Raw genomic sequence first — 13,033 nt, 5'->3', positions numbered from 1 at the left:
TCATCTCCGCCCCTCCGCTTCTATTGGACAGCTGCCGTGTGACGTCGCTGTGAAGCCGCACAACCCGCCCCCTTAGAAAGGAGGCGGTTTGCCGGTCACAGCCACGTCGCTAGGCAGGTAAGTAGTGTGGCGGGTCCAAGCGATGTTGTGCGCCACGGGCAGCGATTTGCTCATGCGCACAACCGATGGGGGCGGGCAAGCACGCTAGCGATATCGGTAACAATATTGCAGCGTGTAAAGCGGCCTAAGTCTTTTGGTATATATGTTTTGAGTACATCTTGAGAGTGTATCTCATTTTCTGAAAACACACCTGCGGTAAAAACACGGCAAAAATGCATGTGTTTTTTACATGTTTTTACTGCGTTTTGCCCAATGCATTTGTGAGTGAAACCTATTGACTGGAAGGGCTCAAGAATGCTGGAAAAACGCAAAAAGAATTGACATGCTGAATTTTGGCTACATGTTGAAAAACGCAGCCAAGATGAAGCCAACAAAAGATGCCCAATGTGGACAGCAAAATCGAAATCTCATAGACTGTACTGGGAGAAGGATGCATTTTGGTGCATCTTTGTGAGGTCAAAAACGCACCAAAACTGGAGCAAAAGATGCCCTGTGTGAACATAGCCTAACTGTACAATTTACAAGAAATAAAACGTCTGTCAAGTTTAAAGAGCCATTTTCTGTCTTTAAGTCTCAATCCCATAAGTTTACTGCCTACTTCGGCAGAGCTGCTGAACTCAGTGATTGGTTGCAGCAATCACGTGAGCTGCATTAATGATGTCACCGCTGCTGCCTGTCAACAATAAATAGGAGCAGGAGCTAAAGTAAGGGAAGATGAGGAATGTTTGTTTTATTATTTTTTAGCTAGTGCAAGTGTAAGGGCTGAGAAACCTGAAAACAGAAAACCCCTTTAATAGAACTTTGCCATTTAGGACAATCCTTTCCTATAGCAAAATCCCCGTATGCTCTTGAATTTGGCACTCAATAGAGATCAATGATTGAGGAAATCAGTACCACTTCTCATATTTATGAATGACATATCTGAGGAACATTTCGACAAGATTACTCCATTAACTATGCAAAGTAATAAAAAGCAACATAACCTTGTAGCTAACACGGTCATCATGGTAATTATAGTTATTAAAAAAAATTTAAAAAAAATTCAGAGTCTCCGACTTTTGAGAAAAATATCCATCTTTAATGAGGGCAGCCTTTTATTTCAGTAATAGAATATGAGATGGATTCTGTGAAGTAAATAACATCTGAGTCCTGTTCCAGTTTGTGGTTATGCATATGAAGGATGTCTGATCCTCTTTCAAGAAGACACTTTATCTTTACCGAAAATTCCTCTTTAATTTACTCTATATTAAATTAAGAATGATTTGAACTAACTGCTCAGGGTTATCCATCTCAATATCACAGCGCTGCCATCAGTCATCACATGAATATTAAGAAAGGTTTATGCTGCAAAATTTAACAGAACTATAAAAGCTTCCAACGTGAAAATGCAACACGAGTTCTATGAAGGCTTGATGGCCAACATCTAAAGTGCTGCATAGGATATTAGGCTGAATGATGTACCAGATAGCCCGCACCAGATGTGCACTTACTGAGGTGCCACCGACTCCATATTCCCAGGACACTTATACATGGATTTAAAAGGTGAACTTTGATGTGCCGGGTTACGAGTCTGTCAGAAGTACGATTTTTTTATGACATTCTGAGCTTTCAAAGTAATCCAAGTTCCCTACGGGAGCAAATGGGGCAGACAACTGACGCATTTCAGTCTTCAATGATATGGATGTTAAGTTTAAATACATTAGTTAAGCCAGAAATGTAAATCAGGTCTATAGCACAGATGTACAATCTTTTCTGATCCAAGGGCCACACTGTCAGACTGAATGAATCACATAGGCTGTAATAAAACAGAGGGGCATTACCAGTTTGGACATTTATGCCATAATGTTACATGGGACTGATAGTGGTCATCTGGCAGATCAAAATATGGTAACCAGGAACAGACTTCGCACAAGCCAATCTGTTTACTAGGTCCCAGGGGTCTTGGACTTTACTCTTTAACCCCTATACAAGGATCTGGACCTACACAGAGGTTTCTAGGGTAGAGGCACAGAGTACGGTGCAGGCTGAAAGAAAGAATGGCCTGGTAAGTAGCTCCGAACCAAGAGGTAGGTTTAGGGACAAAATCGTAAGTTGAGATGAGCGAACCTGATGTTCTGTGTTCATTTCCGAACCAAACACCGATTTTGGAAAAAAAACAGAGTTAGGATACTTTACATATGCTGACCACATGCGCGAATAGCGCTGTGCTCAGGTACACTCATTGCTGAGCCCAGTGAGAGCCACTTGCAGTGTTCGAATGGCGTGCACTAGAGCTAACAACAGCGTAATCAGATGCAGTATGCAACCCCATACCCCCGAAAAAAAAAAAAAGGAGAAAACCCAGTTCACCCTGCCCTGGAAGTATTCTCCCTATGGCTGGCTGTATGTGGGTGGAAACTTGACCTGCCAATCAGTGACTTCAATTGGGGTCCGGGTCAAGTTCGAACCACTGGAGGTTCGGTTCGAATGCCGCCGGCAAACCAAACCTCCAAGAGTTCTCTCATCTCTATTCATAAGGCAGGTCAGTAGTCAATAAATGAGCCAAGGTCAAAATCAGGAAAGTACACTAGGAAAGCAAACAAGGCACATAGAGGTACACTAAAGGCCCCGTTACACGCAACGACGTATCTAACGATATATATCGCCGGGGTGACGGATTCCGTGACGCACATCCGGCATTGTTAGCGACGTTATTGCGTGTGACACCAACGAACGGCCGTTAACGATGGAAAATACTCACCAAATCGTCCATCGTTGACATGTGGTTCCTTTTCAAAAAATCGTTGCTTGTTGAGGTTGTAGGTTGTTCGTCGTTCCCAAGGCAGCACACATCACTACGTGTGACACCTCGGGAATGACGAACTACAGCTTACCTGCAGCCGCCGACAATGAGGAAGGAAGGAGGAGGGCGGGATGTTACGGCCGCTCATCTCCGCCCCTCCGCTTCTATTGGACGGCCGCTTAGTGACGCCGCTGTGACGCCGCACAGACCACCCCCTTATAAAGGAGGCGGTTCGCCGGCCACAGCGACGTCGCTAGGCAGGTAAGTCTGTGTGACGGCTCCTAACGATATTGTGCGCTACGGGCAGCGATTTGCCCGTGATGCACAATCGACGGTAGCGGGTGCTTTCACCAGCGACATCGCTAGCGATGTCGCTGCGTGTAAAGCCCCCTTAATACCTAGTAAAATTATAACTGGCAGTCAATAGCAGGATTTTAGGAGCTTAAATAGCTTGCAGCCCTGCCCAGGCCACATAGAAGGGAGCAAACACTAAGAGAACTTCGCTCTTGAGCGCCCAGCCCAGACAGAACCACAAGTCCCAGAGGACACAGATCTAGAGTTGCTGCCCACAACAGCTGAGGGGTGCCGCCCAGTGACAGAAGCAAAGACAAGAAGAAAAGCCACCGATACAAATGTCCCACATAATTAAACAATATTTCATAAAAGTTATGATAGGCGCTAGTTCCACTTCCAAGACTCCAATAAGGCAATCAGGAAAATGGGTGCGCGTTTAGCCCTTATTCAAACTCCGGAAATGAAGAGCCCATGCATACACTCTCTCGATATTGTAGTTTACGCGAACATTTCACTAACTGAATAAAGCTATGATGAAGATAACCTTACATTTCTCCACCCTTTATTAGTGCTACAAAAAGGTTGAGTCTCCAATCTGCCTAGACAGGGTCACATTAGCATTTACATAGCTATACTCCCATACGACAAGCCACTCTCCTTCTCTCCTTGGCATGGAAAGCAGCTCCCAGACACAGGTGTACAAGTGTGAGACAAGACAATGGTGGCACCTTGAGCCACTGATTCCACAACCCTACAATACTGTATAAATTCCATGTACAAATGTAGCAGCCATAGTGATAACATAACATGCCAAACAGAGAGAACCCTATTTTAACTTAGAAGGACGGTGAAGATGGGGGGAGGAATTATAAGACTTTTCTAAAATATATGTCAATAACAAAATACAAGATATCCCACCAAATTTATCAACCTCTGCAATAAATCTGGCACATTTTAATACAGATAAAAGTTAATCTTGCCCAAATATTTGACAATATTAAAGCACTATTCCAGTGGGTTTTTTCATTGCTGGAGTGGTGCTTTTAATCTGCATTCCTGTTCCCCGGTCTTATACTCACCCTCTGGCGTTTTCACCTTTTATCGGCATGGCTCCAGTCAGTCACAGGCAATTTGTGACCTGCCGGCTGCTCCAGTGTTTTGTGGAGCACGCCGGAGGTCACTCTTCAATTCAAATCTATGAGAGCCTCATTCTGGCCTCATTCTTGCTCTCATAGACTTGCATTATGAACTTGTGACGTAACTTCTGACTTCCAGCCAGTCACAAATTGAGGTCACAAATTGGATCAGAGCAGCGTCGATAAAAGGTAAAAACACCGGAGTGTGAATATAAGACCAGGGTTAAGAATCTTAGATGAAAAGCACCACTCCAGCACTGAAAAACAAATACTGGAGTGGTGCTTTAATGCATTTGTTTAAAAAGAGCCCCAAAATTTTCCATGTGCATAGATCCTTGGCTCTATATACACAGTAAAGTACAATATAAGCATTTCATGGTGTACGTCTACCTCGGTAATAACTTGCCTTTATTACTCTAATGCATTCCGAATAAATATGATTTGGGCTGCAGATACTAAAAATGTAGAACATTTTTAATGTAACTATAGCCCCGATTCAGTACCATAGATCATCGGGATCCAGGTGCTGAAACTCCACCAGCTGCTCAAACCCAAGGGGCTCAGTTTGTGCTTGAGTGTGGGCAGAGCCGCTTACAGATCCATATCCGTAGGGCATATCAAAGTGCGCCTGCGCAGGACCGCAATGTCGGCTTGTGTGGATGACGTAGGATGCCTCATCCACACTGGGCTGGGAAGGAGGAGGATGGAGATGGCAGCGGAGAGGAGACGCCGGACCGTAGAGTAGCGACACCCATCGGACCGGACCGCCCCTTAGGTGAGTATTATAAAGATGTGTTTTACGTTATACACAGTGGCCTGGACTCTGGAATAGTATATAAAGGGCTAACTGATGGTGGTCGCAGCATTTAGTCGCCAAATCTGGAGACAAGTTCCCTTTAATGAAGACCATTTCCAAAGTTTTGTTTTTTGTTTTACTTTTCATCCGTCATAGAAAGGAGCAGTAAAATAAAAAATGTAGCTAAGGTTGAAGTGTTTTATCTGTCACAAAAAAGATAAACATTCTAACCACTTAGAGGCGGTATTATTATTTTTTTTTTTGCTTAGTTACTTACGGTCACTGTCTGGTAAAAACATTGTGAATATACAAGCCAGTCCAGCAAAAATAAGAAAACCAAATGTAGATTTTCTTCTTCCAGACCTAATAGAAAAACAAATAATAATAAAAATCACAAACACCTCATTGTTATTACTAATACCATTTACACACATCTATAGGCTTCAAAATAAATGGACAAAGCATGGCGAATAAACCAAAAGACTTAGGAATTTATCATGATGGGAAATTTCAACTGGGAAGATTTACTTTGTCTTAATTTACATTACAATCTATAAACGGTCCTCACGATGTTTATCAAGTTTTGTGCCTTTTTAGATTTAAGGGGTAGTTTGCACACTACGACATCGCAGGTGCGATGTCGGTGGGGTCAAATCGAAAGTGACGCATATCCGGCGTTGCTGTCGACATCGCAGTATATGAAGCCGTTTACATACGATTAACGAGCACAAAAGCGTCATTATCGTATGATCGGTGTAGAGTCTGACATTTCCATAATTTCGCAGCAGCGACGGTACGATGTTGTTCCTCGTTCCAGCAGGTAGCACACATCGCTGTGTGTGAAGCCGTAGGAGCGAGGAACATCACCTTACCTGTGCAATGCGGAAGGTAGAAGGTGGGCGGGATGTTTACGTCCTGTTCATCTCCGCCCATCCGCTCCTATTGGCCGCCTGCCGTGTGACGTCGCTGTGATGCCGCACGACCCGCCCCCTTAGGAAGGAGGTGGGTCGCCGGCCAGAGCGACGTCGCAGGGCACGTGAGTGCGTGTGAAGCTGCCGTAGCGATAATGTTCGCTACGGCAGCAATCACAAGATATCGCTGCTGTGACGGGGGCGAGGACTATTGCGCTCGGCATCGCAGCATCGGCTTGCGATGTCGTAGTGTGCAAAGTACCCCTAAGGCTGCGTGTCCACGATCAAGGTTATCAAGGTTCATAGCGTTTTGGATGCAGCGTGTTTCAGCTGTGTCCAAAACGCTGCGATGTACAGTACAAGCACAGTGGATGGGATTTCTAGAAATCTCCTGTCTACTGTGCGTGTATTGCCCGAAGTGTAAACTGACCTGTGGTGCGTCTTCCCGAGCTGCAGCATGTCTATTATTTGCTGCGGAGCTGCAAGCATTCTCCGCAGGAGGAATAGAGAGAATGTCTGCATCTTCCCGAGCCCGGATCGTGGGCACAAGCAGCTGCGGTCTTCTGCGGAGGAGACTCATGGCCCCACGGGTCAGGACCCACCGCATCTAGGACGCAGCGGTTCCTAATCGTGTGCACATACCCTGACATTTCTGTATATAGCAGTTTTCCACTTTTCAGCTATCCCCTTCTGAAGTGAGAAATGCAACTTTTTTTTGCAACTTTCTAGAAAGCTGCAATTCATAAATCTGTCTTGTAGCTAATTTGCATGGCTAACCATGCCCACTTTTTCAAAGCCCTTAGAAAAGGGGTGCGTGGCAGAAAACAGAAAAATAAAAAACATTTGTGCCAATAACATATGTAATATGAGCCTATCCAATCCCATAACAATGGTGAAAAGCCTTGATAAATTCTCAAGATATATACAATGTAACTAGTTATGCATGCTATAACTATTGCATCGCCATTGTTTTCTTTATAAGGCCCAGTGCCCACGCTGTGTGGTTTTGACGCGTATTTTCAGAAATCTGCAGCAAAATCTGCATGTCCATTGTGAGGCCAGCAAAGTCTATGAGAATTCAGAAGTGCTGTGCCCACGTTGCTTATTTTTCCATTGCGTATTTGGTGCAGATTTGGTGCAGAAAAAATGAAATCTGCACCGAATACGCAAGGGAAAAATACTCAACGTGGTGTGAGACTGTGACCGGGGTTATCTATGACGGCCGGTATGTCTCGCCCCGGTTGTGCTCACTCCATGATAATCCACTATAGGGTTAATGCTGTTTTCCCTACAGGCTGAAGGGAGGGATAAATAGATTCAGGAACAAGGGCAGGTGTGCCGGGTGTGAGGGGGTGATCACATCTCCCTGAGTTCTCTGCCGGAAAGGCACATATGTAATATTGTGGACTTTTTCTTTGGAATAAACCGTGTGCTGTGAACCTTGGTGCCTGGATCCCGTATCTTCTGCAGCGCAGCCGACGACGCTACCTCACATATGGTGGAGAATGCGGGCATGACAGCCGGTGAGGTGTAGCATCCATTCCTGGTGACCCAGTAGCACATGTCCTGGATTCGAGCGGCTATACTACAGCCCAAACCCGGCGACGCCATGGAGGACATACTAAAGCATTTGGCTCAGGCTAATGCACAGCAGCAACAGACCAATGCACACCTGCTCCAATCCTTGCAAATGCAGGAAAAAAAATTCCAAGAACAGATGGATCAGGCCAATGCACGTCAGCAGCAATCCTTGCAAGTGCACCAAGAACAGATGGAGCAGGCCAATGCACGTCAGCAGCAAGCCTTGCAATTGCAGGAAAAAAGGCACCAAGAACAGATGGTTCTCCTGGCCAAGTCGATCCGTGCCGGACCGGCAGCAACAACCCCGGGATCGGGTGATGACGGCAGCGTCCGGAAAGCGGTGAGACAAGCGTTGCAAAAGATGACCCCGAGTGATGATGTGGAAGCGTTCCTGGCGGTGTTTGAACGGGTGGCCGAGCGGGAAAAGCTGCCGACCCCGCAGTGGGCTGAGGTATTGTCACCTTATCTGACGGGGGAACCCCAAAAAGCATACCTGGACCTCTGTACCGAGGACGCCATTGACTATGTGACCCTGAAAGCCGAAATACTGGCTCGGTTGGGAGTGAATACCTATGTACGGGCTCAGCGGGTAAATCAGTGGTTCTTTGAGGAAGCCAAACCCGTACGCTCCCAGGCCTATGACTTGTTACATCTTGTAAAAAAGTGGTTGCAGCCTGACACTCTGAGCCCGGCGCAAATGGTGGAAAGGGTAGTAGTGGATCGTTTTGTGCGCACTTTACCCGTCACCGTTCAACGGTGGGTCGGACAGGGTGACCCGAGTACCCTGGACCAATTAGTGTCCCTGGTAGAGCGGCATGTGGCTACGCAGGACTTGATACGGGACACTGAGACTTTGCGTACCGCCCGGCGGTTCGGCCCCTCCAAGCCTAGGGCCAAGGACCCACCGCTGACACCGGTGCGGGAGTCCGCTACCGTCCCGTCTGAAGCTGCACCCTCCGTCCCTGAGGTCCGGAAAACTATGTACCCTAAACGACAACTCGTCAAGGGGGTGTCCTTCCCTATTAGATGTCGGCGGTGCCAGCGGGTGGGACATATGGAAGCCCAGTGTCCACTCACCACGGAGCCCATGGATTGTGGGGTTACCCGGCGGGGTTCAATGTATGCTCAGGTGGTGTGTACCGCTGACCTGGTCTACCCAGAGACTGAGCCCCACTTGTGCCAAATTCAGGTGAATGGATGTCCGGTTACAGGCTTGTTGGATTCCGGAAGCTTAGTGACCCTTGTGCGATCAACCCTAAGGGCTAAAGTAAAGGCCACCGGACGTACCGTGGGGGTGGTTTGCATACATGGGGACCGCCGAGACTATCCCACGGGGATAGTCACCATCACAGCACCTTGCGGTCAGGTGCAACATGAGGTGGGACTTATTAATACTCTTCCCTATGATGTGATCCTAGGAAGGGATCTGCCCTATTTTTGGACTTTATGGAAGGGACCTCCTAAGTCCCCTCAGATATTGGTCAGTCCGGGACCTGAGCCCTACAATCCTGAATCCGGGACGCCTGCCGTAGGGGTCCCCATGATAGGGACAGGATGTGAACCTGATAGGTCGCCCCTAGAGGTATTGGCAGGAGAGGCTGAGACGGTCGAGCCCATCCCGGAGTTGGAGGCGTCCCCGGATACGTTTGGGACAGCCCAACTCCAGGACCCTACATTAATACATGCCCGGAGTCGGGTGACAGTAGTTGACGGGGTGGCACAGCTGCCTGGTGCCAAGGTAAGATACCCCCATTTCGCTCTTAAGCAGGATTTACTCTACCGGGTAGATGAAATACGGGGCGTAGGGGTAGAGCAGTTGGTGGTGCCCCAGCCGTATCGCCGGCGGGTCCTCGACTTGGCTCATAAACACCTGATGAGTGGTCACCTAGGGGTCAAGAAAACGCAGGAGCGAATATTGCAAAGGTTCTATTGGCCCGGGGTCTTTGGGGAGGTAAAACGGTTCTGCGAAACCTGCCCGGAGTGTCAGCTTACCGCACCCCTGACCCACTTTCGCAGTCCGTTGGTACCGTTACCCATTATAGAAGTCCCTTTTGAACGGATAGGGATGGATCTGGTGGGGCCCCTCGTAAAGTCTGCTCGAGGGCACCAGCATATCCTAGTGATCGTTGACTATGCCACCCGGTATCCAGAGGCGATACCTCTCAGACATACTGCAGCCAAGCTTATAGCTCGGGAGTTGTTTGCTGTGTTCTGCCGGGTGGGGTTGCCCAAGGAGATCCTTACGGATCAGGGGACCCCATTCATGTCTAAAGTGACCAAAGAGCTATGCCGGCTACTCCAGATCAAGCAGTTGCGTACGTCTGTGTATCATCCTCAGACGGATGGTTTAGTGGAACGATTCAATAAAACCCTGAAAACCATGCTCAAAAGGGTGATTTCCAAAGACGGGAAAGACTGGGATATGATGCTTCCCTATTTGATGTTTGCCATACGAGAGGTGCCACAGGCATCCATGGGGTTTTCGCCTTTTGAATTGTTATACGGGCGACATCCCCGGGGATTGTTGGACCTGGCAAAAGAAACCTGGGAGCAGGAGCCCACCCCCCATAAAAGTGTGATTGAACACATTTTGGGTATGCAGAACCGCATAAGCGCGGTCATGCCAATTGTGAAGGAGCATTTACAGGAGGCTCAGGCCGCGCAAAGCGTCCGCTACAATAGACAAGCCACCGTGCGGACCTTTAATCCCGGGGATCGGGTGTTGGTATTGATTCCCACGGCGGAGAGTAAATTCCTGGCTCAGTGGCAAGGCCCCTACGAGATAAAGGAAAGAGTCGGGGTGGTTAACTACAAAGTATTGCAGCCCGGTAGGCGGAAACCTGAACAAATATACCATGTCAACCTATTAAAACCTTGGCAGGAACGGGAAAACCTGATGGCTGTTTTTTCCCCACCTCCCTCCTCTTCGGGTCGTTCACATCCGGCTCCAGCGACCTCCGGAGGGGACGAACCGGAAGTAAGGATTGGAGAAGCCCTCACCAAGACACAGAGGCGAGAGGCCAGACGGTTGGTTCAGCAGAACCCCGATGTCTTCTCCGAGCTGCCCGGTAGGACCAGTCTGATACGACATGATATTGTCACCGAGCCCCACCTGAAGGTACGCCTGAAGTCATACCGGGTACCGGAGGCTCGACGACAAGCCATATCAGAGGAAGTAAAGTCAATGTTACGCCTGGGGGTCATCGAAAAATCCCGGAGTGAATGGGCTAGTCCGATTGTCCTAATACCAAAACCCGATGGCTCCTTAAGGTTCTGCAATGACTTTAGGAGATTGAACGAAATATCCAAGTTTGATCTCTACCCCATGCCCCGGGTGGATGAGCTGATTGATAGGCTGGGACAGGCGCGATACTTTACCACGCTCGACCTGACCAAGGGGTACTGGCAGGTGCCACTAACGGAGTCCGCCAAGGAGAAAACCGCTTTTGTTACGCCGGAGGGTCTCTTCCACTATGTTGTCTTGCCTTTTGGGTTACATGGCGCTCCGGCCACGTTCCAGAGGTTGATGGACTTAGTGCTGGAACCCCACCAGGCGTATGCTTCAGCGTACCTTGATGACATTATTATTTACAGCTCCGATTGGCAGACCCACTTGGTACAGGTACAAGCGGTGGTGGACGCGCTTCGAACAGCCGGATTGACAGCCAATCCCAAGAAATGTGCGTTGGGACTCACGGAAGCCCGCTACTTGGGCTACGTAATAGGCCAAGGAGTGATTAAGCCCCAAATTAACAAAGTGGAGGCGATCCAGAAGTGGCCTAGACCCCTGACCACGAAGCAGGTTAGGGCCTTCCTGGGTATCGTGGGGTACTACAGGAGGTTTGTAAAAGATTTTGCGGGACTATCAGCCCCCTTGACGGACCTTCTCAAAGGCAAGAAGTCCGTCATGGTGCGCTGGACTCCGCAGGCCGAGGACTCTTTCCGGGCCCTGAAGGAGGTCCTGTGCGGACAGCCCGTTCTTGTAAACCCTGATTTCCGGAAAGAGTTCATAGTACAGACTGACGCCTCGGAGGTCGGCCTGGGGGCAGTGCTGTCTCAGGTGGTTCAGGGGGTGGAACACCCCGTCACCTTCTTAAGTAGGAAGCTCACCCCTCCCGAGCGGAATTATAGCGTAGTGGAGAAGGAGTGTCTGGCGATCAAGTGGGCCTTGGAGTCCCTACGCTATTACCTGCTGGGACGGCAGTTTCGCTTGGTGACGGATCACTCTCCACTGGTCTGGATGAGGTCCGCCAAGGAACGGAATGCCCGGGTTACCCGGTGGTTCCTTTCTCTGCAGAACTTCCGGTTTACGGTTGAGCACCGGGCCGGTAGGTTGCAGGGGAACGCCGATGCCTTGTCCCGCGGCCCATGTTTGATGGCAGGAGTTCAACCCCGCACGCTTGAACTGAGGGGGGGGGTATGTGAGACTGTGACCGGGGTTATCTATGACGGCCGGTATGTCTCGCCCCGGTTGTGCTCACTCCATGATAATCCACTATAGGGTTAATGCTGTTTTCCCTACAGGCTGAAGGGAGGGATAAATAGATTCAGGAACAAGGGCAGGTGTGCCGGGTGTGAGGGGGTGATCACATCTCCCTGAGTTCTCTGCCGGAAAGGCACATATGTAATATTGTGGACTTTTTCTTTGGAATAAACCGTGTGCTGTGAACCTTGGTGCCTGGATCCCGTATCTTCTGCAGCGCAGCCGACGACGCTACCTCACAGTGGGCACAGCACTTCTGAATTTTCATAGACTTTGCTGACTTGACAATGGACATGCAGATTTTGCTGCAGATTTCTGAAAATACGCGTCAAAATACACAGCGCGGGCACTGGGCTTTATGCCTTTAGCAGGGAATATGAGAAAAATGTTATCAATACAGGTGCGACCATCAGTATCTCCAACCAATTTGAAGAGATGGTGGTCCCGGTCCAGGCTCATAGCGGAGAAATGCCCCACAGTCAATCTCCATTATTGTATATATAGCACATGAAGAATAAGGCCTGCACGCTAACTTGCACTCCTCTATTGACTCAGTGGTCAAGATCTCAGTGATCAGACTTAACCCCAATATATTAAACCAAACCTTATATTAAAAAAAATAAGAATAATGAAACATATGCAACAACTGCACCAAAAATTGCACTGCAAATCCAGCCTGGTACTAATAATATTAAAAGTTATGGTTACTGAGTGAGCAGAACTCAAGGAACATCAATGTAATGCTGCATTAGAGAGTGATCTAATATCCCTCTGATGTACGATTTTAAAATTATAGATGATAGCACCTCTACTCCACGCAGACCCAGGCGTGGGTATTTTTCATTAGCTAAGCATTCTGTCTATATGGAGCAGTTATAAGCAATCATGTATATACTAATCTTGCCTGGAGGTGGTAAGAAGTAGGAGAGA

General features: G+C 48.2%; 1 protein-coding gene across 2 annotated transcripts in view; it reads right to left on the bottom strand.

The window, feature by feature from the left end:
* The window catches only part of LOC142310931 (solute carrier family 22 member 15-like), a 300,294-nt gene that overhangs the window by 169,752 nt on the left and 117,509 nt on the right, over positions 1–13,033 (bottom strand). For both annotated transcript variants that reach the window (XM_075348775.1, XM_075348776.1), the window contains exon 8: positions 5,406–5,491. In XM_075348775.1, the coding sequence (XP_075204890.1) occupies positions 5,406–5,491 (86 nt within the window). The remainder of the gene's footprint in view (positions 1–5,405; positions 5,492–13,033) is intronic.

This window comes from Anomaloglossus baeobatrachus, chromosome 5 (assembly GCF_048569485.1).
Source record: "Anomaloglossus baeobatrachus isolate aAnoBae1 chromosome 5, aAnoBae1.hap1, whole genome shotgun sequence".
Taxonomy (NCBI): Eukaryota; Metazoa; Chordata; class Amphibia; order Anura; family Aromobatidae; genus Anomaloglossus; species Anomaloglossus baeobatrachus.
The sequence above is the reverse complement of the archived record's forward strand: the minus strand, read 5'-3'. Positions and strand labels throughout refer to the sequence as shown.